Raw genomic sequence first — 20,086 nt, 5'->3', positions numbered from 1 at the left:
TATGAAACATGGCTATAGGCTGTACTGGTTTTAAAGGGGAAAAGTGAGTTCAAACCTCGGCTGTTGATGAATGAAACACTGACATCTTGAATTGATCTTTGGTGCGCCATAATGTTGGAGATAAGATATGTCGATCATATTGTGTGTGTGTTTAGCAAGGACAACACGTTTAGAAGCTGTAATATTATACATTTTCCATACTATATGTTTGGCTTTAATGATAAGACATAGACATATTAAATGATCTGCTTCAAATAATAAATTGTGTCTGATATGTTTTTTCTGCAAAATACGTTTAATTACTTTGTAAAAATCCTCCCACGTCATCTCCTCCTTCTTCCTCACTAAAACTTCCTGAATCTGGATAGGCCCCGCCCACTATGTACATTTCCAATCGCCCCCTCTACCACGACAACAAAACACGGCTCTGCCATCATTTAGCAGCAACTTATTGAAACTTAGCTAGCTTTAAATGTAGTAATTAGTAGTAGTTAACGTTAACATTAGTAGTCAGTAGTGAGTTTGCAAAAATTAAGACGGTTACAGCTAGCTCACGCATCGCGCAAGTGGTTGCCATAGGTTACACATAATGATATGCATAGCGTCACCCCGTCCATCAACCGGATTGGCTCCTTAGGTTTGTGACGTCTCAAACATGCCAATCTGAAAACGTGTTGTTCAGCCTGTCCTTGGTACACTGCAGTTTAAAGGCAGACAGGCCCAGCCATGGAGATGACTGCTTATGTTGTCCCTGATATGTCTTGTAGCACATGAAAAACACCACATGGAGATGTTTACAAGGTTGAAATGATCAAAGTAATAACTTTAACATCACATTAAGATGTATCATTTGGGATTTTCACCTATTTTATTGATCAACTTCCTAAATGTTTATATTTCAGACACTAATATTTAAAAAGAAGCATATTTTGTGTAATTCTGACCCCGACCATATTTCATGCTGCACACAATGGAACATGGAAATACCATCTTTTATGTTCTTAAATGGCCTTGATTGACAGGTCAACTAACAATGCACATTTAAAATACATTGTCACAAGAATACCTGGCAACTTCGAAACCTGTGAAATCTCTTTGAGGATGAGGTTAATGCTCACAGTTTGCAGCAGTGTTCACTGAAGTGCTGCTGCATTTGAACCTTTCATGCTTACTTAGTGCCATCTTGTGTTCAGGAGAGGCAACTGCCACGACAAAGAAGATATTCCTGAATTACCTCACCTATTTGTCTGTTTAATACTGCAAGTCAGAACTTCCTTCAACAAGTCTACTCTCACCTAGATGCATGTGCAAGTTTTTGAATGTCTCTTCATATGATAACTCACGTGCATCCTCTCCAGCTCCTCCTTGCATTCTCTCTTCAGCTGCAAGAGGGCAGCCTGGTGCTCTGAAAGCAGGCAGAACAAGGGCACAAGATTTGATTTATTAAGCAAACAGAGGAGTGTATACTCATTCAATAATCACAGCTGATTGACTTTCTTTTTTTACATTTATAGATGGAGAGAAGGGGGTTAGAGTTATGTTTTCTTGGGGTATTGGCTGTAAGGTTAGAATAGTAAATCACGACCGAGCTTTTTTTGCAAGACAGGAAACATCCCGACAAGATGTACGGCTGCTTGTGGTAAACTTCTTCAGCAGGGCGGGCCACCTTTGCTATAAAAGGGACATATTTACAACTCAGCCAACCAGTTTAACACCACAAGAAAGCCAAAGCTAAGTCGGAATTCCTGATTTGTTTTCACTGATACACGAAGGCAGGGAAGGGAAGTGTCATCGCAACCTGATTCATATAATGTCCATGAGGCGACAAAAGGAAAGAACATGTACAACTGCAATTAATCTTAGTCAGTAACTAGACTCAGACTGAGCTTAAAAATCAGTGAAGGTAACTGACACTATACCTAATAGACTGAGTACTGTATAGTCTTCATGTGTGCTGTTTCATCAGCGCTCTAATCTAAGTGTGTGAAATGACACGATATGATATGAATGTGCTGGTTTATCTCCACGACACTCACAGTCTGGACCTTTGCTCCGTTTCTCAAACGCCACACATTATGTCCTCCCAGACAAGAACACAAATCACTCAGATAATCCACACTTGGCAGCCTTAATCTATTCTCAGGGATGATCATCGAGCAGATGTTGCACTGCTCTTCAATGCACTGCACTCTTTTAGTAATTTCACTGCACCCAGAACATGAAAGGGAAGCTTTTTGTTCTGTAATTTAATCAGCCTGTTGTGTGTGTGTGTTTGACCTCTCTTTGTGTTAATATACCTTGTAGATTACAAGGTGGGCAAACATGGCGTGCTGCCCAGAGTATAGCTGATTTCATTAGATGTTTTTCTTTGCTTACACCCACACATGCTCGCCTGTAATACCACGAAACAGCAGGCAGACAAACAGCTGCATTAAGGTTCTTAAATGGACTTAAAGGATGTCTTACACCCTGCTGCTGATCCTTAGCTAGATGTTTGATGTGTCTCACATAGTTCTTATCACAAACATAACAGTGTGAGGTGTGTCTGTTTATGCTTGACTGGTGTGGTCCTCCATCAGCATTCCTAATCTTACATGTAAACAGCAACACGCTTGCGGTTCTTACCTGCCTCGGTGTATTTGAGCCCCACCTTCTCCTCCTCATCTTTAGCTTTGGGTGGGGGCCACACCGCCTGCAGGCGCCCTGGAGTCCGGTCCTCACTGTCTGTAGGCGACATGATCTCCGTCTGCGGGGAGAAGACACATGATGCAATGACACAGCATCAACAAATAGAGACACATTTAAGCTAATTATGTGCTGTTGACATTTAAAGTTTCGTACATCAGCCTCTGTGGGAGTTTTGAGTTCCTTGCTCGGGGATCTGGAGGTTCTCTCAAAAATAGACCTCAGACTGTCCTTGTCATTCTTGATTTTCTTTTTCACTGCCTCCAGATCCACTTCTTCTGTTTTATCCTTTTTGGCAGTTTTGGGGCCAAAGAGGTTCCTGAAGGTTTCATAAGCCATGTCTGAGGTTTTCTTTATATCCGGTGGGGATGTCGGGGTTTCTGGAGTTGGACTTTTCTCTCCCGCTACCTCTTCTACCTTCTCAGACACCTTCTTGCTTGGTTCAGGATCTGCATCCTGTCTGTTGTTTGACTTTTTGGTCGCACTGTGGCTGTTGCGCAGGTGACTGAGCTGTGCCAGCACGGTGCTTTTAGTGTCCGCAATAGGTTTAGGCTCGGCATGTTTTTTGGTTGGGGTTGTAGTCTTCTGCTCGGGGAATAGCTTTGCTTTGTTTACAGTCTTCTTCAGGCTAAGAAGAGCCAGATCAGCATCTTTCTCCCTCTGCTTGATCTCTGACACCGTCTCCCTTTCTTCACCCACCGCTCCTTTCTTCAGCACACGCAACCCACTGAAGAGCGCCGGCATCTGGAAGGAAGCGGGCGAGGAGAACGACGTGTCCCTGGATGAGGAGGGGGAAACAGATGAAGATGGAGAAGGTGAGTTTGTTTCTGGTGCCTTTGGAGCAGCTTTGTGGGGAGAGGAAGGACTGGCGCTTTGCTTGAGGTCACCTGGGGAATCATCAGGTGCAGTTGAGAGCGTCTTGGTTTGATTTTTAAGATCAGCTGAGTCTGACTGCTCCTGTGGACTTGAGGAAGATTGGACAGTAACATCAGGTGTCTTAGGGCTTGAGGAAACAGAGGAGGACACCTTGCTGGATTGAGGTTCCTTAGTCTCCTTCTCAGTGTCCGACCTTTGCTCATCATCCTTCTTCTGTTGCCTATTTTCTACGTCCTCTGTCTGTTTTAAAGGAGAGGCCGCATCTGCATCATCTCCAGCGATGATGGAGGGAACAGGCAGAGAACAATCTATGCCAACCTGCTCCTCGCTATCATCTTTTCCCTCATTGGCTCTACTCTTCTCTCCAGCTGCAGATGTTTCTTCACCAGCAGACACGCTAGTCGTGCTGTCCTTCGTCTCTTCAGTTTCCTGTTTGGAGTTTTCAGTGTTGCTCTCCTTCGTCTCTTCAGTTTCCCGTTTGGAGTTTTCTGTGATGCTGTCCTTCGTCTCTACAGTTTCCTGTTTGGAGTTTGCTGTGTTGCTCTCCTTCGTCTCTACAGTTTCCTTTTTGGAACCTGAAAAGCCTTTCCTGAACTTATCTGCATATAAAATATCTTCTATGCGTGACCTCTCCGTAAGTTTGTGTGTTCTGAACACAGGCACATGGTACTCTGTCTCACTGGTATCTTTCAGCTCATCATCACCACTGTGGGCCGCCTCATCATCCTCCGTGTCACTGTACGTTTCCACCCTGGTGACCTTGACCAGACCCAGGTCAGCCGAAGCTCCAGCTGCTGTTTTAACTTTGTTGCCAGACTCCTTGGAGGTTTCCGATGATTCAGCCCTCTGCTCTGTCTCATAGGAAGCACCTGCTTTATCCTGATGCTTTTCTTCTCCCTCGTGAAGCTCACTTTTAGCAGTCTTATCATCTTCAGGAGGAGGTTCCTGCTCATCTGGCAGGTCCTTGAACGCCACCAGCACGGCCGGGTCTGCGTCTTCAGTGGCGGATCTACTGAGGCCGAATAAACTGCCAAAGACGTTAAGGAGACTAGTGGGCTGCTTCACCAGTCCCTCTGAGTTACTGCTTGTGGAGTCCATTTTTATTCAAAGTGTCTTTCTAGAAAAATGTCCGTAGAAAATGTCACAAAATGATTCGTCCCCCACCTCTGGACTGCTCGTGTTCCAGCTCTGCTGCCGGCTGGGAACAAAAGGTCTTTGTATGGACAAATCTCCCCAGCTCCTCTTACCTTCTCCAGGAGCGAGCCAAATAGAACAACAACACTATCCTGTATTCCTGTTTAGTGCCAAACAAACAGCCTGAATATTGTAGACTCCCATAGTACGACATAAAGTGTACTACTGACAACATACTGGACAGTCAGTAGTACAGTTCAGTCTCCTCTGTGAGAGCAATATTCCCATGACGCTGCGAGTGAACTGCTCAGTGGCTGGAAGCATGTCCCGCTGTAATCTCCCTGGGAGAGCAGAGTTCACCTGCCTTTCACAAAAGCATTTACAACTGCTCCGACAAGTTAAGCGGTTATATCCAGAAAGTTCCACGTTATCCTGCGCCAGTTTCACAGCCTGGAGTCCATTTTAAGTTTGGATTTTCTGGTCTTCTTTACCTTGTCTCTTAGTTAACAGGAAAGCCTGTAAACTGAGAGGGTGTGTGGGAAAAAACCCTCAGGTTGGGGAAAAAAATGTGTCTCACTGGTCTACCCGGTCTGGGGACGCCTCCCTTCAGGTTCCTCCCTTCCTGGGAGGAGACCTGAAGAGCCTTGCACCGCAGGTGTCTGATTACCTCCGCTCACTTCCGTAAAATAGCTGCTGAGGTAAAAGAGTAAACACAGACAGGGAGTCAGTCTGTGGTCAGGTGGAGAGCTGCAGAGGTCCATTAACCCAGCGCAGTGTGAGCTAAAGAACTACAGGGCTTAAGCATGGTGATTAGGCAGTCTGGACATAGCTAACATGCTAAGACGCTAACATAAGTGATTATCAGCTCATGATTACTCAGACAGAGCAGGGCTGAATTCAGGTTTTCATTCACTTACTTTAGTGTCCTTATATTTAGCACTGACACTTATAATTCAAACTGGAGGGAAAGTTTTGAGTATATTTTCCACTAGGGTAAAAATGTTACAAAGTGTTTAAGCTAACGTTAGCTCAACTTAACAAGCTAGCAACAACTCTGAATAATCTGTGTGGACAGAGTTTTTAAGAGAGAATAATTTTGAAAAGAGAAAACACTTTTGTGGTGTTTAAGTTTTTAAGCTTATGATTAATTTAATCTGCTCTTATCTTTGATATAGTGTAGATGTCAAGAAAGTGGTAGGAAACGCAGCATTCCTCAGACTGTTGCGCCCTTAGCAACCAAAGGTCACACATTCCTTCAGACTGCCTGAGGTCTTACTAGGGCATCCAATGGAAACGCTTCTACAAAAGTGTTTTAAAGAGCACTTTTCATATGTTTTAAATCCAGTTTTATGTCTGTCCTTTATCAAATTTATTTAAATAATAGTCTCCCTCCTTTTTTTTTTTTTTTTAGAATTATGAATCTTCTTAATGGAACATGATGCTATAAAAAATACAAACATAAGTAATAAAACCTGTGTAATAAAAAAAACAACAACATTTGATATTGTATTTCTTAGGATTAGTGATTATTTTTTCCCTCAGCAACAAACAGGAATGCGGCCTGTGTGTCTGAGGAATTAAGTTATGTAAGAGTGGAGGCTTTCATACACAGGCAGTAAATCCCCCTCTTGTACTAGAAAGAGGGAACCACTGATGTTAAAAAGAGTGACGTGAGCACAAGTATGACAAACATGAGCCCAAAATAGAAGTGAAATAAATCATTTAACTGATTAAGCTTAGATGTTACAACACATATATAATAGGCAGTGTTGGGTAAGCTACTTATGATATGTAGTGAGCTAAGCTACCAGTTACTCTACATTAAATTAAGCTTCACTACACTGAAGCTACCCCCGGAGACATGTAGCATGCTAAGCTACAGCAAAACGGCAAAGGTAGCTAGCTACTTTAAAGCTATTTTCTTTGATGGTGAACCGATTTTATTCCAAGTCAATGCTGTTTCTATGCTAATATTATTATGGCCGCTTTATACTTAAAATAGTAGCTGTCGCTACATTTACTTAAAGCAAATCATTTTGAAAGAAAGACTTAACTTCATTGCATTATGACCGTGTAAGCTAAACAACTGGCTCAATTTACTTCACGGCATTTGGCTCATTTTAGCCCGCAGCCACTAAAGGCAACCAAACTTTGCAATTTAGGTTAATTATATGCTAAATTTATATGGTTTTAAACATGCTTTTACATACCCGTCATGTAACTCATGCTGTCATTTTTGTGTGTAAATAATACTAAGCCCTTCTCCCATGTGTCTCTCTCCATCACAGACAGATAGAACTGATGGATGCTTCCTGACAGTATGCTAATATGACAAAAAGTGTGCACAGTTGCCTTGAAACAGGATGTAGGTCAGCTTACCCACTGGTTCACCTTGCCCCACTCTCCCCCAATACAAACGTTTTAGCTTTACTGCTGTTGCCTTACTTTTTTTTTCGCACATCTTCCCTCCTAAATGCACTGCAGTTAGCTGTTGACAAGTTGCTGGCTGGAGTTTGCTCTGGTGTTTAACCAAGTATGGGTTGGTTATGTTAGCTTATTCACTGGTAATCACCGGTGCGGGTAAACTTCCGTCATGTAAACTCCCCTGCAGCAGAGATGTCGCAGGCATCAACTGCAGGATTAGCAAGCAGCGGCAGCAAGCTCCGTTACTCCGCAACTTTGTTGTGGGAAAATGTAACTTGTGTGGACGCCATTGCTCTCATTCATCAATAAAAGAGTTCAACTACTAGAAGCCATTAGATTATGAAAACAGCAACACAACCACCAAGCTTCTAAAAATGAGGATGTGCATTTTTCTAACAACAAGAACATGCATGATGGTGACAATGAAGGCGTGCTACACCCAAGTATGTGAGACAGCTGTCACTTTCACAACAAGACAGACTGCCTAATTCTGTCTAGCCTTTTTACTGGTATGTTAGCTGATTATGCTCACAGTCAGAGCAGTTAATGTGTCTTCAGAAAACAATGCATTGCTTGCGTTGAAACGCTACCCGCCTTAAACCACACCTAAGTAATTTGCCTCGTCTCACACAGGAATGTATTTGTCAGACAGCATGATGGAATCCAGACGGACTGAGAAACAGTTTTTCACATCTTCCTATTGGATGGTTTAGAAGTGCACTATGGTAGTTCCTAATTGTACAACTTGTTAGCATAAAAAGCTACAAACAAGTAATACATCGTTTGCTGCAGGCTGTTTTTTAAGCAGACATACAATACAATGGGGTTAAATCAAACACATGCTCAGCTGCAAAAACAATAACATGTTCTCAACAAAAAAGAGAAACCGCACTTATTACTCCTGATAGCCCACAACACTGTAAGTAAGGGTAAAAATGCTCGAGTAGAGGGAGAGATTTTTCTGTTTGCTCTGAACGAGGTTTGAGCGGAATGATCTCAGTCACTGTGGTCTTCAGATCTCAGCCTGCATACAAGATTCCATGACCTGCTAATCCCATTTCTAAGTATTCATGATCAGGTGGTTTAATGGTCGAGTGAAGAAAATCCTTATGAGGGCAGGGGGGGAGGAGTGGTATGACAATATGCATTAATGCTTTTGTGCTGTTTGTGTTTGAGGGCCCTCACCGTGCACTCCAGCTTGGGAATGTAGGGCGTGTCCCCGATGATGTCATCCTCGGGCGGCGTGATGCGCAGGAAGTCCAGGTGATCGGGACGCGGGGTGCGGGGAAGCGTCTCCTGAGGATCATCCCCCTCCAGCATCCAGATGTCATCCTGACGCAAGAGGGAATCCTCTGCAGAAAACACGCGAACACACAGGGTTATTTAAAAACACTCTATGTTGTGAAAGTGACCAAAGGATGGTGTGACAAGGCTAAACCGGCAGCGCTGACTGAGGCTAGATGTTTTACCGAGTAGCCTGTGCGGGTAATTAAAGTAGAATGAGGTAGAAAGCAGGCATCAGATTCTTTTAGCATCAAACAGGCAGAAACAGAGACCCTTGTTGCTGCAGGCTCGAGGGCACACAGCTATTTATATCTGCACTTAACCGGCCCAGTTCCCATCGCCGACACCAGCAGAGAGCCACGCTGATCCAGTAAGGAAAAGCGACTGCAGAGCACTGGCCTAAAGAGCCAATATATCCGTCTCATATTGATTTGCATTCCAGAAATGTGCACTGTAACGTTGCTCAGTAGTAACACTCTACTACAATAAGGTCAGTTGCAGAAGGGTGTGTGTTTAGTCATCAAAAGGCTCTCACACAGAGAGGATGTGGAGTGAATGAAGAATGCTTAGAATACATGACTGAAACAGGGCCACTTCAGCGCTGTTTCTGCAGCAGTAAGCAGTGCAGGTTCATTCTGCGCTTTTCACTGTATCCGGCCTTTAATATTTACTGCTCTGTGACACACTGCAGACGCAGCCTTCCTCATGTGCTAAGCGCTGAGCAAATCACAAGGTATTAACTTTCAGGAAGCGGGAGAGTGGCTCTGCTGCCAACACGGGAGCAGAGGGAATTTCACGTTCTTCTCACGTGCATGAAAACATGATATATCTTGCCTTGATGCATGATTTAACTGTATCAAGAGGTTCAGTCATGCAAGAAAAGGGGGGAAAAGTACAAGTTAAGAGATAACGGAGAGGGAGGTGAAATAATAGATAGGAAGCAAAGGAGAAAAGGGAGACAGCATTAGTGGGACTGAGAGGAGGGAGGGTGTATAGATCTTGCAGCTTGTGACCTCAATGTCTTCTGGCTGTAAGACAACACCTCGACCTGTTCGAGCAGAGTTATGTGCTGGGAAGTGAAGAAAAAATCATGTCACTTCCTGTTCTATAAGCTGCTGAAACCTACCACAACCTTCGTTAGTAGTGAGTATTAGTGTTGGGAATTACGGCTCTTTGAAGGGAGCCGGATCTTATGACTCCGTTCCTTTCCGAGAGCCTTTCGAAAGGCTCTCGGAAAGGAACGGAGTCAAAACATCTGAGGTGAGAGTAATTGGGCATAAAAGGGAGCGGATCTAGGGTGGGCAGTGAGGACGGCTCTCACCTACAACCTGGTTCCCGTCGTTCACACCAAAGAGCCGCTCAAAAGAATCGGATCGTTCGAGAACGTCACAACACTAGTGAGTATCCTTGCAGAGCAGTATTACTGTAATGCTGCCCAGCAGCAGCTTTTAAGGATCTGGAAGTCCCCTTGTACAGCTCCACAGAGCCTGAGCCTCAGCCAAATGCCTTTAAATTTAATTATGAGAGCCCACACACACACACACAAAAGTAAGTGTGGGGCTTTGTTAAAAAAAATGGAAGCATTGAAATTCAGCTTCAGTCACGATCAGTCATTAGCAGAGAGCAGCAGTGCCTGCAGGCCCTGCAGTTATCTTCGACTTGGGCAGCAGGGGGAAAAAAAGTAGAATTAGATTAATAACTTTTCATTATCATAATGCAGCGCTGCATGGACCCGCAGTGGGAACCGCTGACTGTCGGCTGGGCTGCTTCCAAGTGCAGAGTTAAGCCGAGTCCAGGCCAAGAAAAGAACTTAATGATCAGAAACAGGTCTCTGTACAAATCCTGGCTCTAAACAGACTTATTAAATAAGCAGGCAACAATGAACAACTATTTTTGCATGTTCTTTTGCAAAGCATTATTTGTTATAGATTGTGCACGTTACCTAGATTGACGATCAACTACTTACTTAATAAAATATGTACAAATTAGCTAACACTGCCCCCGTCTGGAAAGGGAGGGGAAAAGCACCTCTCTGCTGTTTGCTCCTAATAAAGACAGGTTACAAAAACACTGCAATGTAATGACAGTAAACAGCAACTTTTAAATGCATTATGCAATGATGGCACTGCACTCCTGCACGCAAACACACACACATACACAGTGAGCTTTAGTTTACTGGCCCTGGGGAGAACTGTGCGCTTATTGCAATTTAATCTTCCTCCCTGCTGCTCTAAAAGCCAGGACTAAATCACAGTGTTCATCCATAATGGAGGGGACACCGGCTGCAGATGGGATTGTGTTTAATGCAATGCTAACTGAGTAACACCAACCCAAGACAACAGCCGTCCATCACACCAAATACTGTCTGCCTCTGTAATCATGTAACACACTGCCCTTTAGGGAAGAACATGTACTTTTATAGAGACTTCAAGACATACAGGTGTCGCCTCAGAGCAAAATCTGCAGGTGTTGACTGACAGTGAAGTAATCGGACAGAGAAAATCACAGTGTGTGAGTGAGAAGCTGTCAGACAGCAGGGGTTTCTCTAACGTAAGCATTATGGTTTTAACAGTAGAGTATTTGTGTTATGGACGGACAGGTGGGTGTTGCGAGCGGTGATGGATTAATCCACCTGTCGGTCTGTCGGCTAGTCATCACTCATCCGGTGGTCAGAGGCAGCTTTGTGGAGGCTGTAGTGTACAACAAAGGAGACAGGAAGTTATTCTTCAAATCTTTAAAGTTCTCATTCAATCAAAATAGAGGTTTAGGTTTTTTATCATGTCTTTCTTTTATGGTTGTCATACGCTGCGTTCTGGCCCCCAACTAAAAAAGTTATCATGTAGGTATTCTTATAGATATTTTAGGGTTTGTAATTTCCTTTCCTCATCCTGCACCCGGGCACGTGTACTTATTTGTATCCAATGAAACCTTTCCTTACATTTAAAAGTGTCCCTCCCCCATGAGACACAGGACCTACGAGCTAGCAAGCACTAAGTAGATGTCACGTATGTTTGAATGTTCTCAAATTTAGCGCTATTCGATAATGTAAATGTTAATCAATATCCACGACAGTTCCCTCTTTAGCTTCCTGTTTTTCAAAGGAAACATAAATATGCGGGATCGATAGAGACTAATGGGCTTCAGGGGAACTTTAAATACAGAAACAACTGACCGTGATCAATTCCTTGATATAAATGGAGAATGGTAAATGGACTGCACTTACAGTATGGCGCTTTACACTACATCACATTCACCCTTTCACACTTACATTCACACACTGATGGCAAAGGCTTCTAAGTTCGAACCACCAACCTTTCCATTGGCAGACCATAGTCTCTACCACTGAGCCACAGCCGCGCCTTAAAGTAATAATCTTGGTTTCGTACTATTTAGCGGCACCTTTTGATGAACGGCAATTGCGGAAGCACACTTCCACAGTTGGCTCTCTTTCTTACGGTTGTAACTCTTGATTTTCCTCGCTGACAGTCTCTTTCCTTTTTAGACTGTTTGCCTTCGTCTGAGCGTCAAATTTGTTTCTTTTTCTTTGGATTTTCACGTATTGTTGAAGTCGTATCTGTAGTCATCGATCTTTTATTTGTTTGTTCAGTTTGTAGATTACTGTTTACTCGCAACACACAGAGAGCGGAAAAGCAGCCGCTTAGCTCCGCCCACCCTCTCTGGCAGACCAACCACTGCTGGGTGATAGAAAACGCGTCACTAACTGGGCACCGCCGACACCCAGTCCACAATAATACCATATACTACAAATGCAAAGGCTTTCATCAGTGGGCCATAACCTCAATCATCATTGTGTTACCTCATTCGGCGATAGGCGACAGATATTTGTTTAGATGAAAATCTTCAAGATGATATCTTGAAATAAAAATAAATAAATAAATAAATAAAGGACTAATGGGCCAGACAAGGCAGACATTTCTACACTCACATCAGAGCTTTCATAAATTAACATTAGTCAAACTCCTCCCGTGCCAAAGAGCCACATTCTTCTAACAGACACTCAAACAGCTTTGCCCATCGTGCCCTATTTCAGCCACTCAAAATCTATGACCCCATCATTCAAAAAAACTCTGACATGTGGCATGGTTAATGCATCTGGCAGCCTCCACCCCCCCTCCATCACTTTTAGCCAGGCTGGAGGATCATAGACTTTTTACATAAACCATGAAATATGCAGGATTTATAAATCACCCCGTTACTCCTGTGCCTGTCACAGCTGTTTCTCCACATTGGCTCGCTGCATGGCTGCGTGGCTGTCAGGCAGGGTGATTGACTTACTGGTCTGGCTTTTAGTGGTTATAGGAACATGTAAGGGGGAGCTACAAGTGGAAGCTCGGGGAGGAGTGCTGCGGTGCTCTGAGGGCCGCAGTAGTAATGTAGCCTGACATGATGCCCACAGAGTCATCATTAGTGATTTGAAATGCAGTTCTGGAGGCTGATGGGTATATAGAGAGCTTAAGAAGAGGGAAGAGTGCTTTCATTGAGCCTGGCAGGCAATTGACTGGCAGACAGGAAATTTGGTTACGTTTGCTTCAGTCCGCTGGTGAGTTTATATTTAAAATAGTGCAAGCCTCAAGCTCGGGACAGCTCATACTCTAAGATGGAACACGGCTAACATTTCCCACAGTGTTAGCATTGCAGTCATTTATTAAAGAAACAAGTTACACGTTATACGAGAGGGACCTTTGTGCCCTGTTTCTCTGTACGTAATATGCAGCTAAGAGCGACGGTGAGAGACAAACTGAAGCCTGTTTTGGCAGAATCCGCTTCATTATGCGAGTAGAGTTGGCCCTTGTGCTAACCGGGTTGGAACAATGTTGCATAGCAGGGCACTTTGTGTTGAATGACAGCCAGCTGGGAGAGCAGGGAGAAACACTCTTGCTCTGCCCTGATCAGTTTCATATGACCTTGCTGGAACCTATTGGGTAATCTGATTATGGTGTTGCCAGCCATATGTCAGACAATAAAATCAGTAGGTTACTGAGAGAGAGACACTAATGACCGATCGGCCTAAAAAATGAGATTTTTTTAAGCTGCTATACTCAATATTTTTGTAATACCAGCAGGTCAAATAACTAAGCCTTTTATGAAATAGGACACTGAAAGTGAAAGTGATCACCCCATGCTAGGATTTCATTCACTTGGTAGGTTTCTGTAGCTCATAGTTTTGACTCTGAACACCCACTGTACACAAGAGGTGGGAATCGCAGGGTCACTCACGATACAGTCCACGATAATATCATGATACAGCGATTCTGCGATAATTGATAACAAGACAATCATATAATGATACATCTTCTTCAGCCAATTAATATCTGTTCATGTTACCCTCATTCATGTCATAGGCGCCATCGCGAGGAGCAATGATGTAGTGACGCAAAATCACAGGGAACTCTGTTTAGAGCGCCATATGTTTGTAAATTCAAATATTGATATTTGGCGCCAGCCTATCGATAATTCTATCTCACGAGTCAGGACGACAATGTATTGCCGTATCGATATTTTGTCCCACCCCTACTGTGCACAACCATAGACTGTATAAAAAGATGGACGACATGACAGCTCCCTATAAGTGAAGCCAAAACATTTGGAGCGCCCCCTGCTGACTGCTGGCTGCATTATAGGTCATAAAGCCCGCCTCCTCCATGTTAACAGATGGGACATGAGTCAAACTATAAAATCAAAATAAAATGTTTCTCAAACATGGTTTCTGTCATTATAGCTAGTTCTTATCATGCTGATTTACGTCCAAGTGTTCATTTTTCGGACAAGTTTATTTTTAATTAGTCATTTGTTGCAGTAAAAAGGATGATTGACAGCTCTGTTGACAAATACGGCTCCTGCAGCCGATCTGTTCTGGAACAGCAGAGAAGAGGAGGAACGGCGAGAGGAGACGTAACTAAAACAATCACTACAGTCATTGAAGTTTACATACCTGTGAACATTAACCTCAGAACCAACACAAGAAGCTGTTCTGCTGTTAAATACGCCAGCGTGCAGGATGTTTGCCTTTGTTCGGCAAGTTAAGTGTGTGTTTTGTTTACCAGAAGTGGCTCTGGCTCAAAATGACATCACCATCGCAAGATGGCAGCGTCCGTCATGGGGGCTATTTTGGCTTCAATTACGTACAATGAGAGCAGATGGAGACGCGTCGTCCATCTTTATATACAGTCATTGTACACCACTACTGCTACTGTTGGAGTTTTTAGCAGCTAAATTGCCATATATTTCCTGAAGGAGCTGGTGAAGACCAAAAAAAAGAGCTAAAAAGGAGAATAAAATGTGATTTAAATGTACCAAGTAGCCAAAACACAACTCAAAACTAATGCTAATGTAGCTATGTAGCTGCTAGATGTGTAAATAGGCAACTGATTGCGAGCAAGTTTTCCCTTTCTGCTAAGTAGGTGGTAAAATGTCTTTGTGTTTGTCGCCTGTTTGTGCGAGCCAAACGGTAAGAAAGGGTCCTGTGCAGCTTTAAAGTTGTGTTTAGGTTGCTGATAGAGAACAAGCAACGTTAATGCTAAGCTAATATGAAAAGAAACTGGCATACATTATTTAGACTGCATAATACACATTAAGAAAAAAATCCCACCTTAGTCATCACTTAAAATACTTTGTTGCACAGACAGCAGTGGGAGAGCATTAGCACATGAAGCAAACAAGATAATGTGTTACTTCTAAAACGACCATTCCCATCTGCATAATAATCACACTCATTAATAAGCACCGAGCTTCAATAAGATTAAACAGCCGCCGTCATAATTAGTTCGACATTTGCAAGCCATGAAGGACCCGAGCTTCACACTGACCCACTTTTAGTCCTTTTGGCCGGAGCGGCCTTTTCAGCTGGAGCCTGTGATGTTCATTTATCTGTGTTAACATCTGAAGTGTACTCAATTATCAAGGAACACGAGGGCGATCGAGTAAACAGCTAAGATGCAGCATCATTGATAGAAGGGGTTTTTAAGATTAAAGGTTTATGATGGTGGAGCATGAAACATCTGGTGAGCATGATGTAAGCAACAATGGAAGAGTGTCTTGTTCTGACAGGCAGATTATGGGTCATAATATCACACTTTTACATCTGACGAGGACTTGTTATGTGCCTGCACTCATGCTCAGGAAATTGAAAAACAAACACTGCATTTAATGAAAAAGAGATGGAATCTAAAGTCTGCGGGTGAGCTGTTAGCGGTGGCATCTTTGTGTGTGTATACCTAGGTGAGGACACACAGGGATGGTGTCATTTCAGTGGGAATTGATCCAAATCATCTCCACAAGAATAAAGCAGGCCTATTTACTCTCCTGTCCATTGGTTAGCTTAGCTGCACACAGCTCAGCTCTCCTTCTCCCTCCGGCTGTTGCTGAGCTAAGCATTGCTGGCTGTATTGGTTCAGCTTGTGTTTCTCTATGATGTAAAACATTACAGACTCTTGAGCTTCCTTAAAAATCCATAGTATTCCTTACAATGAGGGTAAAACTGTCCACGCTGACAGTAAAAAGGTCTAACTATTGTTTACAGCCTATTAGCAAAATTAAATCAATTGACGGCTGTTTGTTTACAACGACTGAAAGGGATGATTAACAATGTTAAAGAGGTAGCTAAAGGCCTCCTTTAATATCTTTAATAATATGTCAATAGAAACCTTAAGCTAACACAAAAACTTCAGGTCACAAACTTTGGGCTACTGTCGGACATCTAAGTGTACAAAACCTTTTGTCATTTTCTACGGAAGCCCTAAGGGGACATGCATCCAACAATTTCAGGTTGTTTTCACCAGATCTTGACTTATTTTTTCGCTATCTCGGGATAACAAAACTAGTTTTCTCGTGATAACGGGATAATTTTCTGGCAATCTAGAAAACAAAACAACAGGCTGGTCACTGTGATAGGGGAGACCACTACATGCCATGCTGTCATTGCCCACACTAATGCAGTAAGTTAAGCCTGTTTCTATGTTTGTTTTGTGCTTTTCCAACTCTGGCAATACGAGTTATGATCATCTGACCTTATGGTGGTGCAAGTGATTCAAAAACAAATAAATATATAGGTCAAGAAACAACTGTAAACTACCATACATTTCGGTGTATAAGACACTTTTAATATATATTTTTTCATCTAAAAAGTGGGCCGGGTCCTGTATACTGGTGTGACCAATATACCAGTATAAAATGCAGAGAGCGGTGTGTTTTTGTGTTACTGTATTTTACCCAGACGATGGCGCTACAGTCTACTAAAGTTGTTGGTTGTTAAGTCGTGACATCACACCTCCGCATTAAACTGTTTCTGAGTCCAAGACGCTCCAACGTCTCTTATTTACAATCAGCCGCTGTGCTGTTTTGTGTTTTCCTCGCTGTTTTAAGCTAACTTGATAATGCTTCGTCACGGACATACATCATTATGATCGCCATTGCAGCCGCCACCCTCACAACAATCAACGTTACCGTAGGCTGCGAGCTACCGCTAGCTACAGCGCCGGTAGCTAGCAGGATTGCAAACTCGGCATGGCGAAAACAGATGGTTGGCTATGATTTGTGTGCGTTTGAATGCGTTAAATTTAAATAGTGTTGAAATAACTTGTATACACGTGTTTATTAATAAATAGCTATAGAAAACCTTTTTCCCCTCTGGGATACCCCCAAAAACAGACTGCGTCTTATTTTCCGGTGCGACTTATATTCCGAATTTTACGGTAAAATGGAGTAAATAAAATGTATGGATGCATGTCCTCTTCAGGCTTCCGTAATTTTAAGCACAAGATCCAGTATAAGAAAAGAGGAAGAGAGTTTTGCAAAGAAGGAAATTCTAATCCTTCTTCTATAACCCCTGTGTCTGCTTGGTCCCTGATCCTTAGTCAGTTTCCTGTGAACTGGATAGGATGTGGGTTTAAGGGAGGGACAGCAGATCCCTCGAAGTCCAAATTGGCAATGCTTCAGTTAACAAGGCGCTCACGAGATGCCTGGTCAGGTCGAACCCAGTGTCAACTATGAGCCTTTGATCTGGGACACTCCCGCTAATCTCTGCTTTTGCAGCACAGACAGAGTTAACACAGATCATCAGCGAAAGTGTTCTCAGGGCCCTGCTCGCCCCTTGTTCAACTCTGTTGGGTAGTTTTTAATTTGTGGTCCCACGTCCGAGCCAGAACCAGAACACAGAAGCCAAAAACTAACAGGACTGACAGACAGATGGGAAAACATCTCTTATTCATTGGTCTAGCTCATGTATAAGATGACAGCTGACTTAAACTCCCTTTGAGGAAAACGTTTGAAAGTTATAATACTGCAGAGAAAATTTCAACAACAACCTCAGGCATAAGCTCCGACACTCACACAGAAACACACTCTTCCTCAAGGCATCCTTTTCTTGTCCTGTTTTGTTAAATCCAGCATCAGCAATGCCAGATGAAGGGCATATTCTGACAAACCGTTCATGCGTCTCAGATGATAAAAGCTATTGTGTTCAAACAGGAGCAGCGTTATTATATCAAATAACATACCTGTTGTTGTGGAGTTGCTGGAGGAGTTCCACTTGGAGCTGCTCGGCCGCCTGCTGAGGTTCACATCCAGACGCGTGACGGTGCGCTTGTTGCCGTTCTTGTCGATGACCTCGCTGTAGATTTTTGACTCGTCTGTGTTACTGGAGCTGTCTTGTTCGTGGTCCACGTCTTTATCGGAGAGCATTACGATGCGGTGGTTGAGCTGTGGGCTTGCTTGCTTGGACGACAGAGGGGACAGGGCCGGGGACATGCTCTGGAGACTGTTGGACGCAGGGAAAGACATGTTGAAGACCCCAGCGAGAGACGGTGACGAGGGACTCTTGAGGTGGGATTTGGCTGGGGGGTACGGTTCGTTGGTGTTTGACAGGGGCAAACGTAGCCCCTCAGAAAGCTTGTTACCCATCCTTTCTCTATTGACTCCCTCCTGATTGGGTCCCCTCCACTTTCCGTATTCCTGCTGGCAGTTGCTAGGCCCTGGATGTAGCACTGATGGACCTGGTATGTCCGGCCTTGTATGGCTGATATGTTGCACTTTCCCTTCCACATCCTGAACTTTGGCCACCACCCTGACCCCTGTAGTACCCTGGTTGATTTCACCGTATTGCTGACTGGACTTGACGGTTGATGCATTCTCAGATAACGTCTCACCCAATGAATCAAACCTCTTAATCGGTCGAAGGTTGCTGCCGCTTTCCCGTCGGGTCAGACCGTCCATCAGACTGCAAAACGAGGACTCATAACCCAGCTCACCATCATACTCGGAGAAGTCAATGCAGAAATCCATGTCGGGGTCAAACGCCCGGTTGTCCTCCATGAAGTCCCAACCCTCACGACTGATCTGGAAAGGCTCCTCCATGGGCAGGATGGGGTTACTGACGGCGCTGACATAAGAGCCTGTGACTGAGCTGTCAGACACGTGGACAGCGGAAGGGGCACCTGGGATGTGCTGCACGACTGAGGCTGAAGATATGGACACACCATTTTGAGCAGGAGGATCAATAGTTGAAGTTCCACTGGAAACTTTCTTCCTCATTTTGCTGTGCAGGAAATCCTCAGCACTGTCGAGCTTTTTGTTTCCCAATTTCTTCAGCTTTTTGCTCTTAGACGTAGCTTTCTTCTGCCCTGGGGGCACGTTGAGAGGATAGTTGGTGCTGCTGAGAACCTGACCTGCAAGATGAACTTCCTGACCCTCCATGTAATCCTGGAGTTTCCCGTCCTGGTTACCCATCCTGACTTTGTGGGAACAAACCCTGCAGAGCGATAAGAGATCCGCGAGCAACTGGTGGTGCTCCGCCGCCAGCCAGAGGAGCTCTGCGACTGCTTCCTTTGTTGCCTGCTGGGAGTTGAGAAGTTTGCCTGAGGAGTCGGAAGACTGGCCTCTTTGTTCGGACACTCCAAGATCCTCCTTTCCCCAGTCATGGTCATTAGTGAACCTTTCTGAATGAGGGGCGAGGCTCTTGTACTTGAAGCGCGGGGCCCGCCTCTTGGGGAAATACAAGCTGATGTGGCTTAGCTCACGGATGGGTGCATATAGGAGCAACACAGTGTGTGTGCCCTCCATGATGGGTGCCATGTTAATCATTGAAGCACTCTGAGAAAGTGGTCAGTCCCCAGACTGAGTGACTGGGCTCCGACTGCAGAGGAGGATCTTGGGCTATTCATCACCTGGCCTTTCCAGATGCTGTCAGAGAGAAAGTAGCACACAGCTATAAATCACATGATATGCCAAATAACATGTTGGTCCTACTATTGACTTTAATGCACTTAGCAGACTGTTTATATTCTTAAATGGCCAAAGCTTTAGATTAAATATAATATTGCATTTTAAACACATAACAGATCTTTCACAGCACTGCAGGCTATTTTTGAAGCTAGTTTTGGAGCATACCAATACAAATGCTCCTTTGCCCACTCTAAGCCCTCCATATTTCACATCCAGACCAATTTGTTAATTAAAAACTACATAAAATGCGACTGCATGGGTTAAACTAGTGATTCTACTATAAACTTACCTTCCTAGCCCTGTCTTATCTTCGTCCTTCTGCACAGCATTGCCGTATCACTGGATAAAACATTTCTAAACCGCATTTCATCAACATTTCACAAGCTGCCGCATAAAACCTGAGAGTGTCAAACAAGGTGACGACACATGCAAGCCTATGCTGTCG

General features: G+C 43.8%; 1 protein-coding gene across 2 annotated transcripts in view; it reads right to left on the bottom strand.

The window, feature by feature from the left end:
- Positions 1-19,491, bottom strand: part of LOC138591257 (formin-like) — a 56,851-nt gene extending 37,360 nt beyond the window's left edge. Inside the window, exons 1-4 of one of the 2 annotated variants that reach the window (XM_069661792.1) lie at positions 17,919-19,491; positions 8,305-8,471; positions 2,626-2,746; positions 1,344-1,405 (exon numbers count right to left, since the gene is read on the bottom strand). In XM_069661792.1, the coding sequence (XP_069517893.1) occupies positions 1,344-1,405; positions 2,626-2,746; positions 8,305-8,471; positions 17,919-19,491 (1,923 nt within the window). Of the gene's footprint in view, positions 1-1,343; positions 1,406-2,625; positions 2,747-2,841; positions 5,195-8,304; positions 8,472-17,918 lie in introns of those variants that run through there. The other variant, XM_069661791.1, reaches the window with a different exon arrangement.
- Positions 19,492-20,086: the final 595 nt, after the last annotated feature.

Source organism: Semicossyphus pulcher, unplaced genomic scaffold, assembly GCF_022749685.1.
Source record: "Semicossyphus pulcher isolate SPU_LCO1_2020_fin unplaced genomic scaffold, fSemPul1.0.p SCAF_14, whole genome shotgun sequence".
NCBI lineage: Eukaryota > Metazoa > Chordata > Actinopteri > Labriformes > Labridae > Semicossyphus > Semicossyphus pulcher.
Note: the sequence above shows the minus strand (reverse complement) of the source record. Positions and strands in the feature narration are given on the sequence as shown.